The sequence below is a fragment of the Eurytemora carolleeae genome, unplaced genomic scaffold, assembly GCF_000591075.1.
Source record: "Eurytemora carolleeae unplaced genomic scaffold, Eaff_2.0 scaffold465, whole genome shotgun sequence".
NCBI lineage: Eukaryota > Metazoa > Arthropoda > Copepoda > Calanoida > Temoridae > Eurytemora > Eurytemora carolleeae.
In genome coordinates, this window is record NW_019396612.1 from 375,185 (window position 1) to 394,795 (window position 19,611).

Genomic DNA, 19,611 nt, shown 5'->3' on the forward strand with positions numbered 1-19,611 from the left:
TGCATAAAGCCATAGTTGAAATATTTTCTATTTGTGGAGGTCATTAGAGGTCATTAAAATTCAATTTGATTTTATTTTATGAATTTCGATCACTAATTAGGCGTGCACCCAAAAAATTGGAAGATTTGAACCAAAAATGAAGGCAGGCCCCCCCCCCCCTACATCAAATGTGCCAACTCCACCATCCCCTTTTTGATAGTTTTTTCGCTATTTTTATCCTAAAACTTGCACATTCCAGAATTGAGGGAAATTTTTCAGTCTTTTTTTCAAAAGTTCTGGGTTGGGTTTTAGGAGTAAAAAAGATTTGTTGGCTGTTTTTGGTTGATATTTTACCCCGTGGATCCACATTTTTTTGCGGATCCGGATCCAGGAAGTCAAAATCTTGCGGATCCAAAGCACTGCAGTTCAATCCTTGTTTATGTCCAGGCCCCGTGATATCAAGCAGTTTGTTCTGGATGAAGCTGACGAGATGTTGTCCAGAGGATTCAAGGATCAGATCTACGATGTTTTCAGACATCTTAACTCCGAGATACTGTTACTGAAAACATTTTCGGTGGGGGGGGGTCTTTAGAAAGTCCTTAGAATGTTAACAGTGGATTCGTTGCTGCTACTGTATTCCTGGAGTTAAAACATTTTCATTTTTGGAGGTCATTAGAGGTCGTAAGAGGTCATTAGAAGGTCACACACTAGATTTGTGGCTGCTTCCGTATTCACTGGGTTCCTAGCTTTTGTTTGATATGCATAAAGCCATAGTTGAAACATTTTCTATTTGTGGAGGTCATTAGATGTCATTAAAATTCAATTTGAATTTAGTTTAGGAATTTCGATCACTAATTAGGCGTGCAGCCAAATAAATTGGAATATTTGAACCAAAAATGAAGGCAGGCCCCCTACATCTAACATGACATCTCCACCATCCTCTTTCAAATTCAGAAAATCGGCCAAAAATATGAGGGGAACCATGTCATTATGGATCTAGTCTGTATTATTGAAGTTTAAAGGAATATTGAATAGCTTCATCTAGCTGGTATTTGTCACATTAAAATTGTCCATTATAAGATAACTGAAACTTTCAAACCAAAAGGATAAAAATTGAGGTTGTGATCTGGTTCAGAAATGTATGGGCCGGCTGGAACATGTTTGAATGCGGCATTGGATTGATGATTTTATGCATTTTAAAATGCATAACTGCATGCAATAAATTATGCTCTGAAACTTGAGAGGTTTAAGTGTAATGATCATATTACCAGCAGGGTCTGGTATCACTTAGTTAGTTTTTAATCGGTTTTAATAGTATCCCTGCTAAAAACCTTTTCATCTGATAAAACATATCAGGGGTGTTATTATTATGAATTACCGGGGGGAGGGGGGATTTTTGAAGAATTAGAGGGAAAAATTAAAAAATGTCGAGCATTAAACATGCCTATCTTATGGGGGGGGGGATATAATGATTTTGTTCTTAATCTTCTTATTCTATAGTATAAAAGGTTATTCCTTTTTAGTCATGTGCAACCCAGGAAATAAACATAGATTTACGATGGTAGTTTTAAAACCTGCTTTTGCCCCGGGTGTCGATATGCCCTGGCCAACCAGTGAAACAGAAAGTAACGAGATTATAAACTTTAAAGTAAGGGCTGCCTTGATTCCTCTTGTGAAATTTAAAGTCGTTAAATGAGTTAAATCATTTTCACTTGACACTTAAACAATGTTGAGGATTTTCAGATTCTTTCCTTTTCATTTTAAATATTTCTACGTATTAGGTTATCCTGCTGTCTGCCACCATGCCATCTGAGGTGCTGGAGGTTACCACCAGGTTCATGAGGAACCCCATCAGGATCCTCGTCAAGAAGGAGGAACTCACCCTCGAGGGTATCCGTCAGTTCTATATTGCTGTAGAGAGAGAAGAGTGGAAGTTGGATACTCTCTGTGATCTGTACGAGACCCTCACCATCACCCAGGTTTTAATTTATCATGAAAGATGGCGGGGCGTTTTTTTTTTTCTCTAACCCCCCTTTTTTATTTTTCCCAAAAAATTTTCCCCCCCCCCCCCCCCCCAACTTGAAAATATACTTTTTGAATGTTATATATGCTTTTCACGGTTTTATTCGCTCTGTTTGAGAGAGAAAAATATATTTTAGGGAGAGATTAATGAACATTTGGATAGAATGGATTTTTAGAATACCTGATTTCTAGTCGAATATTGTATAGAACTAAAATGATGATTTTTTTCGCATAAACTGGGTCATAAATCAGGACAGTACTGGTCAAAATTGTTGATCAGTTAACCAAGTCCATCCTTTTGAAAAAGATTTGTTTAAAGAAAAACCAGATTTACCTGTAAAAATTGGAGGGTTGTCAAAAAAAACTTTTTTTTTTAAAAAACTGATTCTTGTCTCTATCTCAGTTTATGTCAGTTACTAAAACATATTGTATAAACATGAAAAAATATTATAAACAAGAGAATAAAACAGTTTTGTTTAGGCTGTTATCTTCTGTAACACAAGAAGGAAGGTAGACTGGTTGACCACTAAGATGACTGAAAGGGATTTCACCGTCTCCGCTATGCACGGAGACATGGACCAAAAGGTTTGTAATTTTACGTAGTATCCCTTCATATATATCCGATCATATATATCCGATCATAACTTGCGAACCCTTACCGACTTGCCTCAAACTTTGATTGGGGAAAGCAACTCACGGAAATTTTATTAGCTAGGGTTAGAAAGTCTAAATTGAGTTGTTTGACTATAATATTGAATGTCTGGTTTGCATGCTAAATTGTCCCCCGGATCAGACACCTAGTTCACAAGAAATAATTCATTTCGAATATTTGCAATATTCATCCTTTCACATCTGAAGGGTGGTCGATTATATCTATATCTTGTCTGTTTGTTTGTATCCAATAAACGTTAAAACGGCTGAACCGATTGGGCTCATATTTTGTGTGGGACCTCGGCTGACCCCAGGGAAGGTTTATGAAAAAGTTTATTATTTTTTGTAAGATTTTGAAAATGTGCGAAAAAAATATTATGAAACCCGCAATCTTTATTGTTTTTGTTTTATACTGTACAAATAGAAGATTCTCATAGATAAAAGTCGAAATAGAAGATGTGCGCGACGCGGCCGAAAATCTTAGTATATTTATAATATATAAAATATATATTCTAGCTTAAGGGCCCGTGAAAAAATAAAATAAAAAATAGTTTGAAATGAAATCGAATTTTTTTAGCCTAAAACACCCCCGGCCACCCACGAGTGTCCACAAACAAATTTCAGCCCAATCGGTCCAGCCGTTTGGCCGGCTATACGCAACATGTATATACATACGAATGTCTTGTTTTATTATAAATATATATCAACTCGTGTATTGATATATATTTGCATACTTGACCTAAATAACTAGCGGGATCATGCATTCTGATCATGTTACACATTAACACGTGGGTGATAATTCTCATCTTATCCAATTCAACTAGAACTATCGAATATTTGTCATACGAACTATGTATCAGTCTATCATAAACAGGGGTTTAGTTTAATTTTAATTGCATCGGTCACCTTTTTTGAGCTTTTCTTGTTTTTTCTTTGCCCTGTTGCCTAATTCCTTTTGTCTTAATCTTAATATTTTTATAAGTGGCATTTTTTACTCTTTTTCCACCCCCACCCAATAAAAATGTTAAAATCGACCACGCTTAAGGGGACATTAGTTCCAAAACTAACACAGAAATGGGCACAAATTAAAAGACTTCGGTTTTTGGGATCATGGCCCAGATCCAGAGTAAACGTCTATAGTAAAAATTATAACCAACATGATTGAATATGACGAGGACAACCATTCACAATTTAAAATTTTTCTAAAATAAAGAATTATAATAAGAGTATTAAATCTCTTGACCGCTTGAAAACAATGTCAGATTCTCCATTTTCGAACATATCCTGAATTTGAAACATTGTCGCGTTTTCTAGACAACCCCCACTTTCCCGTTTTTGAGTATTATCCACCTTTCAGAACACAGCTCACTTTCATAACTTGCAAAATAAATCACTGAAAACAAAAATTATCTTATGAAAACTAAGTTAACTTCTGAACAGTGTTTCGGATCCATATCATTTTGATTCGGATCCGGATCCGCGGATCCGCATCCGTGATGATGGATCCGGATCCGGATCCTGATACGGATCCGGATCCGAGGTAACTTTTGATTCTGTGAATCGGATTTTCCCTATTAAATGTTATGCAAGGTAATAATTTATAAACTATAGTAATCCTAAAGTTAAAAATGTCTTCATTACTATTATATAAATGTAAACATTAAATTATTAAAGATAATTTTGAAAAATTTTCTTCATGTAAATAATACATTTTCGAACCATTTTGATTTATTTATTCCATTGTTTTGGTTAATTTTTGGCGCTACCCGGATCCATATCAACGTTTCCTGATACGGATCCGGATCCGACCAAATGATACGGATCCGACCGGATCCGGATCCGAAACACTGCTTCTGAATTATTTCTAAAATCTAAGTTTCTACATTTTATCTGTTAACTCGACGAATATCGATGATTTATTTTCAAGCATTTTAAACAAACAGTTTCCCGCATTTCTAGTTAAATCTATATTGTAAGAACAATTGATATTAATATTTTAATTTCTCAATGCTATAATATTTTTAAATTATGAAATACTGTTTGTTCTCAATGTTAGAACGGGCCAAGTGTTAGTTTTGGAACTAATATCCTCTGCGCTTAGGCTAGCTACACATATCAATTTTGTTGACACTTTTTCGGCCTATTTTCTGTGAATTCTTATATTTTCAGATCCAGACCCAGAGGAAAAAAATATTAAAACACCCCCCACCCCCCTTTCCCTTCTCCTATCAATACTTAATAAGTACGTACGTAAACGAATCTGTTATCTATTTGTTTACTTAAGAATGAAAACAACTGCTGTAAAGTTTCAAGGTGACTTCTAAAATATTTGGGACATGTTGAATAGTAGAAGAAAGCATTATCCAACAACTAGTTTCCCGCAGTTTAATTCTAATAGAAAGATTTATATTTGACTTTTATTTGTACTTCTCATGAGATTATTCAAAATGATTTGGGTTTACTGTACATTATGGAACGACAGGGTGTATATATTAAATCATTTCACTCACCCTCCCCCTCCCTTTATGAAAAATATTTATTATTTTATATAAAGTTGCGCAGAGCGAACATTTTTGTACAGGGTTCTTTCCCTGAATTTGGGAAATTAAATGCTAATTTGGATGAAAAGTATCAAAAAGAAAATAAAAACACTTGCCTGTTGATCTCCCATATTTTATTTTAATTCATCAAAAATCCAGTCACCCTAGCCCCCCCGGTGGGGTTGGGGGGGGATTCAAATTTGGAAAAATGAACACCCCGTTATAGTTAATTAATAAAATATCTCTGTTCAAATATTCTAATTAAGCAACAGCCCAAACAAATAAAATAAACAATCCATTCAAATTACAACAAAAATCCTATCAAATTAAGCTCTCAATCCCTCAAATTATCTCGATAATCCCTTCAGTTTACGCCAACACTCCCTTGAGTTAACGCCAACACTCCCTTCAAATTACGTCAACACTCCCTGCAGATACGTCAACACTCCCTTCAAATTACGTCAACACTCCCTTCATATTACGTCAACACTTCCTTCAGATATCGTGAACACTCCCTTCAGATTATGTCAACACTCCCTTCAAATTACGTCAACACTCCCTTCAAATTATCTCGATAATCCCTTCAAATTACGTCAACGCTCCCTTCAAATTACGTCAACACTCTCTTTTACCTACGCCATCACTTCCTTCAAATTATGTAGGCAATCCCATCAAATTACATTAAAAATCTCCTTTCACATGTCGTCAATAATCTTCTTAAAATTCGTCAAAAATTGCGTGAAAAATTCTGTAAAACCAATATATTTCAGAAGCGGTTTTATAATAAAATAAATGGATTGTATTCTCTTTTAAACTTGAATATATTTCAGGAGCGTGACGTGATCATGCGTGAGTTCCGTTCTGGATCTAGTCGTGTTCTGATCACTACTGATCTGTTGGCCCGTGGTATTGATGTCCAGCAGGTCTCCCTGGTTATCAACTACGATCTCCCAACCAACAGGGAGAACTACATCCATAGGTTAGTTAAAATTGGTGTAAATAAGATTGTCTATATCTTGGAAAAAAAATTAATGTATAAGAGGAGGGCGGGGGTGTATAAGTACAGTTAAAACCAGCAAACTGTGGAAAAAAGACTACTAAAGGCGCAAAGTCCAGACAGGGATGTATATTTTTCGGAACAAAAATAGTAAAGTTTTTTCTTCTTAATTCTTAATACCCACAATAATCAATTATTTTCCCTTATTCAGCGAAAAACTCTCAAGAAAAATTTCACTCCGCGCGAGGGGGCAATTATCTAGAAAAATATTCACCTTTCTGATTTAAAATTGTCTAATTCACGAAACTGCAATCATGCAGTGTGCCCGGCCCCATTTCATTTTATACTATTAGCATTTGAACAACATCAAATACATGTTGTCTTTTTATCAGTTTTCTGGTTTTCATCTAAATAAAAACTTGTAATGATACTTGGCCTACACTTTTATACACTAAAAATGTATGTCTCGAGTTTTTGGTTGGATTGGAATGACTTTATTTGTTGAATTTTGGAAACTGCATTGCTCACGACTGGTTGTGGAACACGTATAAACGAAAAATTTCAAATTCCAGTGCTTACTGGATCCGGATCCATCCAAGGGGCAAACGAGAGAAATCATTTGAAAATTCCTCTTTTGTTTAAAAACTTTCGGAGATGACCTGGATCCAGATCCGTATCAAAATTATATAGATCCTAGGCACTGTCTAGTGCCTATCTATATTAAAAACTAAAATAAATTCATCATAATTGAGGGGTTAGACAAATTAGTAATTTTTTTGATTTATTTTTATCTAATTTTTGTTCAGGATTGGTCGAGGAGGAAGGTTCGGTAGGAAGGGAGTTGCGATTAACTTCGTAACAGAAGATGACAAGCGTAGTCTTCAAGATATTGAAAAGTTCTACAATACACAGATCGACGAGATGCCAATGAATGTAGCCGATCTTATTTAGTGCAATCCACGGTAATAATAAATTCTAGATATATCCCTGGGGTTCCACATGAATTAGAAATAATTTTTTCTGTCTAATTGTTTTCACCTTAATTTTCATTTTGAATTTATTTTTCCTATTTGATATTTGAACATGTTGAAAATTTTCTACAAACTATAGCCCTAGAGTTCAAGTGTCTTAATTTTATTTAAGAAATTAACTTTTGGGAAAAAGTTGTTGGGATAAAATATAAATAAAGGGGGGGGGGAAATAATTCCTACTCTTTATATTCTTTTTAATAATTTGAGATTTAAGGAATGAACTAATTAAAATCTGTTCCATCTCTCATTATTACAATCTAAGCGCTTTAATAAAGCTTTTAAAATCTTGTTTATATATTTCTTTCAGGAAAACGAACTTGCTCTTTGGAAACCAAACCTACCGCATCAACCGATTACGAAAGTGATAAAACTACGACAGCGATAAAAGCTCCACAAACCTTCCAATTCTGCAGTTCACAGCTCTCCGGTCGAAGACAAGCTAAGTGTTGCTTGCTCTTTGCCCTTTTTAACCAGTTACAGTGTTAAAAAATGTAAATTCAAAACTAGGTTCAGGGTTCAAATCCCGGCCTTGAGTGCCTACGGGCCCACCGTGCCGCCAGTTCTCTCCCTATGTCCGATACGAGACGTGTTGGGGGTTCGAACCCCTGGTTCACGGGGACCAGGAGATACTGTGCGCTGGACACAAAACTATATACGAGTGCAGCCGTGAACCCTCCTTCTAGGCAGGTTCTTGGACTATTTAGAGGATTCAAATTAAGAAAACGCGTGAGAAGAAAATTGTGATGATCGAGTGTTTTTTTAGTTTTTAATTGAATTTTTAACGTTTTTTACATCCTCAATATGTGTGTTTATTCCCTGCTGAATAAATCTGCCTCGTCTCAAACAGATTTGCTTGAAATTTTTAATATTTTTTCTGCGCTGTATCATTGTATTTAATAATTTCTGTAAATTCACTTGTTTAGTGTAATAATAATGTTTAATATAATCTACTTGGAAGTTGGGCACACCAGTGTCGAGGAATTATTGAGTGGTATTTACTTCTAAATGGAGTCACAACTATTATTGAAAGTGAGTGACCGCAATGTGCGGTAGCTGAAAACTTTAGAATGGGATATCCTTAATCCTGATCGGTTAATTAATCTGAGCTGGGAACTTTAGAATGGATAAAATTTAATCCGGACTTCTTGATCCGAATATCCACTGTGGAAACTTTTCATTTTTGTTCTAATCCACTCTTATTCTCTCTCTTCGGATATCCGTTAATTGTTTTCTCCAATGAGAATATTTCTGTTCTCTCATTGGTTGCCCGCTTTTCTCTGATTGGCTGCTACAGTTTCTTTGATGATTAAATATTATTTTGAATTTTATGGTTTTTCATACACTTTTAAGATAATCTTGCAAGATTATGTTAATCTTGAGATTGTCAAAAAGAAAGGATCAAGCATTAATCCCGATATCCACCATTCTAAAGTTTTCAGCTCTGGAGATTATTAACAAGAGTAGAACAAGCATTATTTAATCTGGAGATAAAGAAAAAGAGTGGATCAAGCTTTAATCCCGATATCCACCACTCAAAAGTTCCCAGCTCTGAGATCGTAGTATTGCGAAGAAATTTGTTAGGTTTCACTTCAGCTCAAACTCTTCTTCTGAAGAACTTTATTCAGTATCAAAAAAAACATTATCAATACTTCAACTTAAGCTCAAACTCAATAATGAACAATCATTGACTTGAGCGTTAAGTCTATGTTCAAAATCTTCCATAAGGGTGGTTTTGAACATCGGTTTTATTAAGACTACAAAAAATGGAACGAAAAACTACATTTTCACAAAATTTTCTCTCAAAACGATACTTCGGACCTGCACTTTCGTGGGTTTTCAGCAGCTTCTAGCTGCTGTTGGTCTGATGAATTGTGTCGGATTAGTGTATCTGACCTACTGTAGGTTGGTTGCACACTTAACTGTAGATAACGACTTTTAAGTCGGATGCACATATTTTGTAGGTCAGATGTACACATATTTATGGTCATAGGTCTGATAAATTATAGATAATAAGTAGCCGCAGCGCTCGGCCCGTCAGCCTCCCCTAGTTGTAGTGCATGGCCCAGAAATTGTCTTAACCTAACCTCACATATCGGCTATCACATTGTCAACTTGATAATGTGTTCAGTGTCCTTCAGAAGTAAAAGGTCTAGGAATTGCGGAGCAAATTTAGCTTGTTCAAGTTCTCATGCATGAGGGTGATTGAAAACAAGTTTACGTCAAATCATATCACTCCGTCCTGGTGAGATATTGAGGTTTTTAAAGACCCTGTACAGCTCGTACAGCTGGAGACATCTTTTAAATGCTTAGTAATTTTTTAAAGTAATTCCATTTATTTATTTTCCCAGACCTTTCTGCATGTATCATCTTGTTCAATATAAATTTTCATGGATGGATTCATATTTGAACTCTTGTTCATTCAACTACTGATAATGAAGTCATTTCCTTTAGTTCAAGCAATACATTATTTTCTCTTTTAAATATTAAATATGCAGTTTAAAATTCGTATATTTCATAAAAAAAAATAGGTCAAACAAGCATCACAATTAGTTTATAGCATTATCAAACAATATTTAACATATGTGGACATAAAAATAATTTAAATGACCAAAAAAAAAACAGGCGTATTCAGGGGGGGCTAACCCCCCCCCTGGACCAGTGAAATCTATTGATTACAGGGGGTTTCATGCCCCAACGGTTCTGAGCCCCCCCCCTGGAAAAATTCCTAAATACGCCCCTAGCTTCAAATGAAGCAATAGTTCAAATTGGAAATGAGCAAAAAAATAGTTTAAATGCACAAAAAAATAGTTCAAATGAGCAAAAACAAGTTCAAAAGATCAAAAAGATACATGGTGTCCCACGAAACATGACATTTAGTACATGATTTAGAATGTTTTCTTCCAGAATTTTTTAAGTTGCTAAATAGGAAATAAAAATATTATATAGGAGTTATATATGGTAAAATTAATTTCAAAATAAAATATTTGAGCAAAAGATTTCTTTACAAATAAACTGCTAAAAGCCTTTAATATCTAATACAGTGTATGGAAGACGACATTCAAAACTATTTACCAACTGTCAGGAATCATGGGACACCCTGTAGTTCAAACGAGCTAAAAATAGTTCAAATAAGCAAAAAAAGTAGTTCAAATGAGAAAAAAAATATATTCAAATGAATGAAAAAGAGAGTTCAAATGAGCAACTATTTTTGGCTCATTTGAACTATTCTTTAATTGGCTCATTAGAACATATTTCGTTTGCTCATTTTAACTATATATTTTTTCAAACGACCAATAGTTTTAAGTAAGCCCTGGAAGTCGTCGACTTCGTCACTGATCACCCAGGTCGTTGATTCTAACAGACTCTTAAATCTGTCTACAGATGACTGAAGTTTAGTGCAACTAATATGTCCATATTTTCTATATTTTCTTCGTTGTCTGCACCAATAATATTGTTGTTAATATTACTGTCACTGATTTGATTACTTTCATCTTGTTCTTTGTCAATATGCAGTTCACTCACTATTTTGGGTTTCAGCTGATCATAAGCACATCGTGCTTTTAAGATTTTTTTTGTTTGCACGTCCTGTAACAACACTCTTCTTTGTCTATCAATGTCCAAAATCATGTAGGGGCCTTGCCACTTTGGGTCTAGTTTTCCCCCTTTCCTGCTCACATTGACCATATTTCTTTTGAAGACTAAATCATTTTTCTTCAAATTAAAACTCTTCACTCCTTTGTTTTTTCTAGCGTAATATTGCTCACACTGTTTTTCATGAGCGGCATTCATATTTTCTTTCACACGATTTAAAGTTGATTGCCGCAGCTGTTCGTCATTCATGACGAACTTTTCTATATCATCCTCCGTCGGTAGTTGTGTGACTGCTGCAGCATTATCTTCTTGAAGCTGCATCTGAACAAGTATAGGTTTCTTTAATACCAAAAAAGTGCATTACAATAACTCAGGGTCTTGCATTTTTTTATGTTTATATTTTTACACCAAAAAATAATCAATTTTCCCAAACTATAAAAAACAGCATTATTTTATGGCAGTTCCAGTAAGGATTTCTTTTTTTGCTCATTTGTAACTTGACCTGTATTTTTTTTTTTTTTTTTTTTGGGGGGGGGGGAACACCTGATATCTCATCCGTTAATTATCACTTGAGATTCATATTGTGATAGCAGAACTATTTTGGCGTGCAAAGACATCATAGATAGGACATTTCATAGATCAAGAGATATTTCAAAAAAGCTGAATTTTAAGTTCTTAAAATGATTTCTTTGTAGCAATTTAAATGGGAAGCAATGTATTTACATTTTCCCTTATCTATTAAAACTCCAGAAAAATATTTGTTGCTAAAAAAACTCCTCTGTCTATGAAATGTCTTTCTATAAAATGTCCTATCGATGAAATGTCTTGACAGTTTACACAGGGGNAGGCTGTTACTTTCCCCCAATTTTTGTAGATTTGTGCAAAAACAAAAAGTGCGCGAACTCTGCTAAATTATACATTTTTGAAAAGCACTTGACCCAGAAAATGCAAACATGCAAAAATGCAAAAAAATGTGACCCTCCCCTCCTCAGTCAGAATAATAGCCAATATAAACCAAAAAACTTCACGATCTAGATCCAGAATACGGATTTATATTTAATAGAAATAATCCACTATCCAGGAATCAGATTGAAATGAGAGATAATGTTACATCGTCTATATACGCAACATCCCCCCAACTGAACTTCCGACCTAGTAACTATCCGACATACTGCAATATCGGACCTACACCAGCTGTTTATTTTTGTATTAGTTTAAAAAAATGTACGGATTGTACGGATTTTTTTTTTTAAATTGTACGGATTGTACGGATTGTTTTTCGAAAATTGTACGGATTGTACGGATTTCTTCTGAAAATGTACGGATTTTTGTACGGATGGGTTCAAAAAAGTTTTGGCCACCCTGTAATTATTTCTACCCTACTGCGCTATAGGCATGACAAAAGCTGCTGAATAGGTCGGATGGGCAAGAAGATATGCCCATCCGACCTACAGCTGTCGTAGGTCAGATGTTGCAGTAGGCCGGATGGGCAGTAAAACGGATGGGCAATAGGACGGATGGGCAGTAGAGCGGATCAACATTACCGGTGATTACAGTTGCATAATTCAATAACGATTAATTAAACATACTTACATACTCAGTGACGTCCACTGAAATCCCCTTCCAGTAATAGAAGGTAGAAATTTTAATTCTAGTATTATTTAAGCCAGAATGTCCTCCTGCCATCGAATTTGAATGATAAAGCCAAAGAACATCTTTTGCCTCGCTCAGGGTGAAAATAACTTTCCTTTTTAAAGATTTGTCTTTAAAATGGAGGACATCATCTAAAAATAAATACAAACTGAAGTTATCAATAGTTAAAGTTAATTTAAGCATTTATCGATTTGGTATATAAAGTAATTCTGTAAATTCTAAAATTATATTCGGGTGTATTTATTTTGAGAAATACTCCCCCCCCCCTTCGCACGAAGTTTGGATAAAATAAAAAAATTGGAAATAATGAAAGCAACTTTTCATCCAACAAATTTTTATTTTGCCATTTCTGCAATGAAAACTATCAAAATTTTTTTGTTTAAAATGAAGTAGGATAGATTTTTAAAGAAATAATGTACCCCTTGCTTCATTTTAAATTTTAATTAATAACCTGTGTCTACATAAAAACTCTTCGCCTGCTTTCTTAATGTTCTCCTCTCAACTTCTGAGAACTCTTTAGGATAGGTTTTCTTCATTATGTATTGCTGAACTCTCTCCAGCTTCAGTTTTTCTGTTTCAAATCGAAGGATTCTCTCCTCATTCAAAGACCATGAGCTGAAATAATTAAAGTATGATTTTTGATTTGATTAAAAGTTGGAAACAAGGGGAGCGGGGGCAAATAGCATTCACTTTACTGAGGGGTTTATATTTAATTACCTGTTTATCATAGAGGTTGTGCCCTGACAATCGTCTCCATCTTCTCCATGGTCACCACAGTCTTCAACATTTTCTCCACCTCCCCCTTCCACCTTTCTCAGAATTTCCCCTTTCTCATTCAAAAACCGAAGACTAAAATAATTTAAGTATGATTTCTGATTTTATAGAAAGATAGCATGCAACATTAGCCCTACAATATTCATTTATATTTTATTATTACTCTACACCCATAGACAACATATTCAACCCTATTTCGACTGACATATGGTTTACCCAAAATAGACTGGAGGGGGGGGGGGGGGGGTAACCCACCCCCCTATTTCCTTACTGTGATACAAATCTTGAGCCCTTGATCCAGCAAATTCAAACATGCAAAACATGCAGCAAAATATGGAGCAAAACATGCAGCAAAACATGCAGCAAAACATGCAAAAAAACAGACCCCCCCCTCAGTCGGAATAGGGTTAAGTGCCAAAATAGTAGCTCCTACCTCTTTTCTCAGCATTTTCCGTTCCTCATTCAAAATATATTTTTGGTTTGCATCAAACTTTTAAACTCTAAAAATATTAAAATTTTTAAGTAAAGAAAAAACCTAAACAAACGTAAAAATACGTAAAATAGAAAACTAAAAACTTTGGAAAATTTATTCGTATGAAATTTACGAAAATTTACGTATTTTTAGGTTTGCATCAAACTTTCAAACTCTAAAAAAACACAACTTTCTAAGTAAAGAAAACCTAAAAACCTAAAATTTAGAAAAATTACTTGGTAATTTTTCGTATAAATACGTTTCCAGAAAACCAAAGCATTTAAAAAAAAATTGCTTGGTATAATAAGTAAAGATACAGTTCTTTACCCAAAAGTTGAGCATACGTATTTATACGTAAAAATACCTATTAAAACGTATCCCTATATAGAGACTTTGGTATTTTTAGGTTTTCGGGTTAGTAGGGTGTACACTGTACAGGTACACCTGCTTTTCTGTGAGGTTGAATCCTGACAATCGTCACTAGCCCCACCATCTACTCCATGGTCAACATAGTCTTCAACATTTTCTCCACCTCCCCCTTCCTCCTTTCTCAGCATTTTTCCTTTCAAGTCCACAATTCCAAAAGTTAAAATTTTTTTCCATTTTTTACTCCCTTTGACAATTCCACCAATATGTCTGCCCTTTCGAATCTTTCCAACTTCTGCTTCTTTTCCCCTACCCCCAAGAACAGGCCAATCTCCGGTTTCAGAATTCAACATTTTATCAATTGTTGTGTTCTAAATATGTAATTTATGATTATGAGAAACGGGGACAAAGGCTAGAACAGAGAAGGGGGCCAGGAGCTGCGGCCACATGAACAATTGTATCCATGTGTTACATGTGAAATCAATGTACAAAATTTATAGGAAATTACCGCTCTTACCGCTCTTTTGCAGACTAAAATTTTAAATGTGTTTGTTTACTAATGCCGTTGATAGTTTTATATACTGTATCGTCTTTGCTTAGGTCGTCTTTGTATTGCACCCGGACCAAATATTACCCTGGTCTATATCTTACGCTACACCTGGTTAGATTTGAGCGGAAAAGCCTTATTAAGAGATGGAACCATTCTCATAATTTTTGTTAAATAATTACTTAAAACGCCGGGTTGGGCTTGCGCGGAGGAGCCTTTCTTGTAATTTCACAATATATTTCTATAGAGTCTGGGATGGGTTGGATAATATGCGTGCGGAGAAGTGTTTGTTTCTTATTTCTTGTAGGATAGTTCTATAAAAAGGCGGGTTGGGTTTGAGTGGAGAAGTCAGTACATAGAGAACCCTTCTATACTCTCTACTCTATGCATCTCAGAAACCTGCTTTGTCTCATCTCAATATAAACATTGTGTAAAGGAACATAGATTTTTCTCTCTCTTTGTTTACCTTTAGTCGGATAGAAATATAAACAGAGAAGAATTGGATTTTTATATTCTTAAAACATTTTTATCCACCTAGTTTAAATTTTAGTTTATATGATCTTCGGTTTATAACCTTATTATCCTTTGCGGATTGAGGGAATTGAGGAGGTTTATTTAATATTAAGATGGTTTTTAGTTAATTTTCTGTAACTTAATTTGAAACCTAAAGAAACCGCCTTAAATATATAGATCTTTTGTTATTCGTAGGGTTAACAAGATTTTAATCTTTAGTTTCTTTTAGATAAATAATGTCCATAGGTCCCTCACTACCTTCTCACCTCCAGCATCTACGAGGAGGAGGAGAAGGTGGTAGTAGTAACGATGATGATGAGGATATTGGTCCTAGACTCCCTCATATACCCTGCAGGGGTCCTCGTCCGTCCATACCAGGTCTAAATTAAGAAAAAGGGACAAAATACATTGTCTTAAAATGTTTTTGTTTTTTAGAATTTAAAACTTCTTTCTTTTCTTGGCAAATCATAAAATAAGCCATTTAAAAACTACATTCAAGGCAGAAGACTGAATTTAAAGTCGTCTTTACAGTCTTATCCTTTGTGGGTAACCCTTGTCCCTTAACCACATGTCAAAATCGGTCAACTTTTGGTACAGAAAGAGTGGTAGCTAATGAGGTGCCCAAGGACGGGTTTATACAACAATTTTTTTTGATGACCCTTTCGGTCCCTGCTGGGGCACTGAAGTTTGAAAAACGGCCGTTTTTTCTTCACGTATTTATGGCAGCTTAAATAACTTGGGCACAGAAAACACTGGGTTTTGATAAAGCATGCAGATAGTCCAATATAATATGGGACGCTCTTCAGTTTCTCTTCTGGAGAAAAAGATTGCTGATCACAAATATTTTTTAATATGGGAGAGGGGATAGTAAAATGATTTATGACCAAAATTTACTTTTTCAAGGATTGATATTAGTTATAAAATTTTGAGTTAAATAAATTGATTCCGTGAGTTGATTGATTGTTTAATCTAGGAGTAGACCCAGAAGAACAGGATGAAAGCAGTGATGATGATTTCGGACCTGCTCTTCCCCCTCATCTTGCAAACAGGAATCATATTTCCGAACCTTTGTTTTCCTTTTAAGACATAATTTTAATGCCCAAAATGTTGATAAAACTGGGTCACATAAAATCAAATATAGGAAAGTAGCTAAAGCTATGAGGATATAATTAAAGATTTTTAAAAACTTTTCTAAAGATTTTTAAAAACTTTTCTAAAGTTTTTAAGAAGCCTCTTAAAACCCAAAAAGCTTAAATTTTTGGAAAAAATATAAGCAACTACACTCAGTAGTAGTAACAGTGAATCAGGATTGGTAATTTGTTGAATAAATTTTCCCCCTTTTTAAAAATAACTTATTCTTCCAAAGCTTTTTTGGAATTAGGAGGATTTTTAACAGTTCTTATTACTGAATTAAGGATTTTTTAAAGTTTCTTCAAGACGATAAGAAATTTTCCAGGTGTCGTGTGCAACTACACCCAACCCCTCAATTCCTGAAGTAATTGTTGTTCTAAAATCTACCGCTCAATCCTTGGAGTAATTATTGTTCTAAAATATACCCGGATACAGATTGAACCCTGGTCCGAACTCCTCCCACCAGGAGGATGAGAAGGATGAGAGCGAGGATGATGGTATTGGACCTCGACCTCCCCAACCCGGAGACTCTAGTTTACTCCTTCATTCTCAGGTAGTGTTAACATTTTTCTCCGTTTTAAACGATTAAAGGGACTGTAAGTAATTCTTTAATTTCAAGTGACCGGCCATTCAAAGATGGCAATGCCCGATTTACAACGGTACCCTTATAAGCTTTGCAAGTAAAAATTAAATATATATGTTTTCGTTTCTTTAAACTGTTTGTTTTTATTTGCGGTTTCTCTGCAAAAGTGACTTACGCCTTCTTGCTCATAAGAAGTAATGGAGAAATTCACAGAAATCGAGCAATGCCATCTTTGCATGGAAGATCTCTTGAAATTGCATACACTACCTTTAAGAAACTTTTTCTTCTTGAGTCTCCACAGAATTGAACACTTCAGCAAAATATGTTTTTGCTGAATTAAGAAACAAGTTTAAAACATTTTACTTCTGCGAAGTTCCACTGATTTTTAAAGTTTACTTATCTCACTAGGACAGAAAATGTAACAAAGTAAATCAATGGTTCATTTATGTCTCTTAATTAAACAACTATTAAATTTCAGATGTCCGACATTGAACGGAGAGCTAAAAATATGAAGGATAAAATCGAAGGAAAGGATAAACAGGTGATTTTTTGTCAATTGTTAGTTCAAAATAAACAAAGATTGAATAAACTTTGGATTTAATAATTTAGAAGACGGAACTTCTGGAGTATGATAACACTATTCCGACGGATTTACTTAATTCCTTTGGCATATCCTTTAAGATTCGACCAATTAGAAGCTTTAGCCAATGAGATATAACTTCATTTTTTGGTGTTAGATATTTTCCCAAAGGCATTTTCCCAAAGGCATTTTCCCAAGGGTGTCTTCCCTAGTAGCAGTTTTTCAAACATTAACTCCCCAAAACTTAGGCCTTCGGAGGCGCCGCAGGCTGCAATAGAGGCTTTTTTTCTTGGGCTAGGATGGGCTAGGGGGCCAAGCGTTGCAGGTAGAAAGTATTAAGGGGGCGATTTTTGAGGCTAGGACAGACTACTTGGAAAGTTGCCGCTTGGGAAAAGCCTTTGGAAAAGTACATAACATCATTTTTTTCACATATTTTTCACATATAAAACATTCTAATTAAAGTTCCAATTTAAGATTTTTGATATGCAGAACAGAAGAGCAAGAGATTGAAAGCAATATTTGACAATTTAAATTTAGTTTTGTAGGAAGTGAAACGTGAGACTTGGATGCTTGAACTGCCTGAAGCTAAAGCCAAAAGTTTTGGTTTAGGTCCGCGGACTTTCACAAGGAAAGGGATTACTCAACTCGGAGACAGGTTACACATTTTTTTAATTAACCGAAAAAAAATAAAATCTATTTTCAAGACCATTTTTTGGGAAGTTTAAGGATTTTGTGGGTTAACTAAATAAACATAATTAATCTTTGTCAAATTTCTTGATATCTCCGTCAATTTTGTTGTTCAAAAATGGCAGACCAGTTTTCAAGCAAAATTTGAAACGTTTAATATGTATAATATAGGTCAAAAATACGATTTGTAACGTAGTCACTCAATTTCCGCCTTTAATGGAACATACTGTAATATCTAGACCCTATATTTTATAGTTGGGGATGTTTATTGAAACATCCTGTATTTTATAGTAGAGTATGTTTATTGGAAAACCCTGTAAGATTGGTATGTTTATTGAAACACCCTGTATTATCTAGATAGGCATGTTTATTGTAACATCCTGTAATATCCAGTTTGGTATGTTTATTGGAACACCCTGTACTATTTAGATCGGCGTGGACGGATTCTCCTGAGGAGAGAGAAAAACGAGCTCGAGGAGAAATCCAGGAGAAAGAAGAAGAGGAATCAGTAGAACATATCATTAATAGACAAAGGTGAAAAATATTTCTAAAAATAGGTAAAATCCTAGGAAATGTCGCCTGTCTCTCCTCTCTTTTAAACAACAGCAACCTCCGTAGTCCGTGACAATCTTTCTGTTGCAAGGTACGCATCGTGACTTTGATCACGCCATTCCTCCAAGTTAATAGAAGACACTTTTAAATAATACAATTTAAAATATATGCAGAGATGCTGCAATGGAGAAAGTAACTGAGGAGTTGAGAAAGAAAAGAGGGACTGATAGTTTACTTAATATTCACGAAAAGAAGAAAAAGAAGAAAGATAAAAAGGACAAAAAAGACTCTGATGGACCAAAGGTATAATTCCGAAACAAAACAATTTTTTATCATCGATTTATAAAATTTGGCTGTTTTTAGGAACGGAGGCCGTTTGACCGTGACCTTGACCTTGGTGCAAACCGGTTTGACGAAGCTCAGCGAAAATTAATGATTAAGAAAGCTGCGCAAATTGACTCAAGATTTTCCGCCGGCGCACAGAAGTTCTTATAATTAATCAAACTTAACTTTCGATGAAAATTTCTAAGAAATTCAATGGAAACCTTGATTAAACGTTTCTTTTGATAATTAGATCTTGTTCAGATGGCCTTTAATGATTTACAGCCCATTTATATATATATAAGCAATCTTCGTGGAAAATCTTGTTTTTTGGAACCATTTTTTCATCTTGAGAAATCCACGAACAATCTGTCAATCTTTGGCGAGATCTCAGTACCTTACTGGATCTACCCTGAAAAAAATGGATCTGGATCCAGGCCATAAACATTAGTATTAGATTAACTGATTTATGCGGATCCGGAGCCAGGAAGCCAAAATATAGCGGATCCAACATATCCGGATCCGGTTTCTAAGCACTGGATCTTAGATTCTCTAGAATTAGAAGTTTCCGTTTATTTTCTAGATCTCATTCAGATATCGTTTCAGATGTTGTACGAACCA

The 19,611-nt window shown here is 34.9% G+C and overlaps 3 protein-coding genes across 4 annotated transcripts in view; 2 read left to right on the forward strand and 1 right to left on the reverse strand.

Moving 5' to 3' along the window:
• LOC111706269 (eukaryotic initiation factor 4A-I) overlaps positions 1-8,166 on the forward strand; it is a 9,937-nt gene extending 1,771 nt beyond the window's left edge. The window contains exons 3-8 of the mRNA XM_023479101.1: positions 427-533; positions 1,759-1,958; positions 2,482-2,586; positions 6,023-6,171; positions 6,996-7,151; positions 7,528-8,166. Coding sequence (XP_023334869.1) covers positions 427-533; positions 1,759-1,958; positions 2,482-2,586; positions 6,023-6,171; positions 6,996-7,140 — 706 coding nt within the window. The 3' untranslated portion in view covers positions 7,141-7,151; positions 7,528-8,166. The remainder of the gene's footprint in view (positions 1-426; positions 534-1,758; positions 1,959-2,481; positions 2,587-6,022; positions 6,172-6,995; positions 7,152-7,527) is intronic.
• A 4,201-nt stretch (positions 8,167-12,367) lies between these two features.
• On the reverse strand, positions 12,368-15,128 carry LOC111706277 (uncharacterized). 2 transcript variants are annotated; one of them, XR_002766196.1, is made up of 5 exons: positions 14,155-15,128; positions 13,672-13,738; positions 13,182-13,313; positions 12,916-13,079; positions 12,368-12,595 (listed from the first exon to the last, which is right to left on the reverse strand). XR_002766196.1 is itself a non-coding variant. In XM_023479110.1 (4 exons), exons 1-4 carry the CDS (start codon positions 14,427-14,429, stop codon positions 12,387-12,389), a joined length of 780 nt encoding a protein of 259 aa, XP_023334878.1. In that variant the 5' UTR covers positions 14,430-15,128; the 3' UTR covers positions 12,368-12,386. The 2 variants fall into 2 exon arrangements, 1 of the variants encoding a protein (XP_023334878.1); XM_023479110.1 differs by lacking the exon at positions 13,672-13,738.
• Positions 15,129-15,343: 215 nt separating this feature from the next.
• LOC111706276 (GPALPP motifs-containing protein 1) lies at positions 15,344-19,597 on the forward strand. The gene is made up of 8 exons (XM_023479109.1): positions 15,344-15,514; positions 16,110-16,185; positions 16,703-16,820; positions 17,329-17,391; positions 17,976-18,085; positions 18,547-18,651; positions 18,843-18,972; positions 19,033-19,597. The coding sequence occupies exons 1-8, from the start codon at positions 15,373-15,375 to the stop codon at positions 19,162-19,164; spliced, it is 876 nt and encodes a 291-aa protein (XP_023334877.1). The 5' UTR covers positions 15,344-15,372; the 3' UTR covers positions 19,165-19,597.
• Positions 19,598-19,611: the final 14 nt, after the last annotated feature.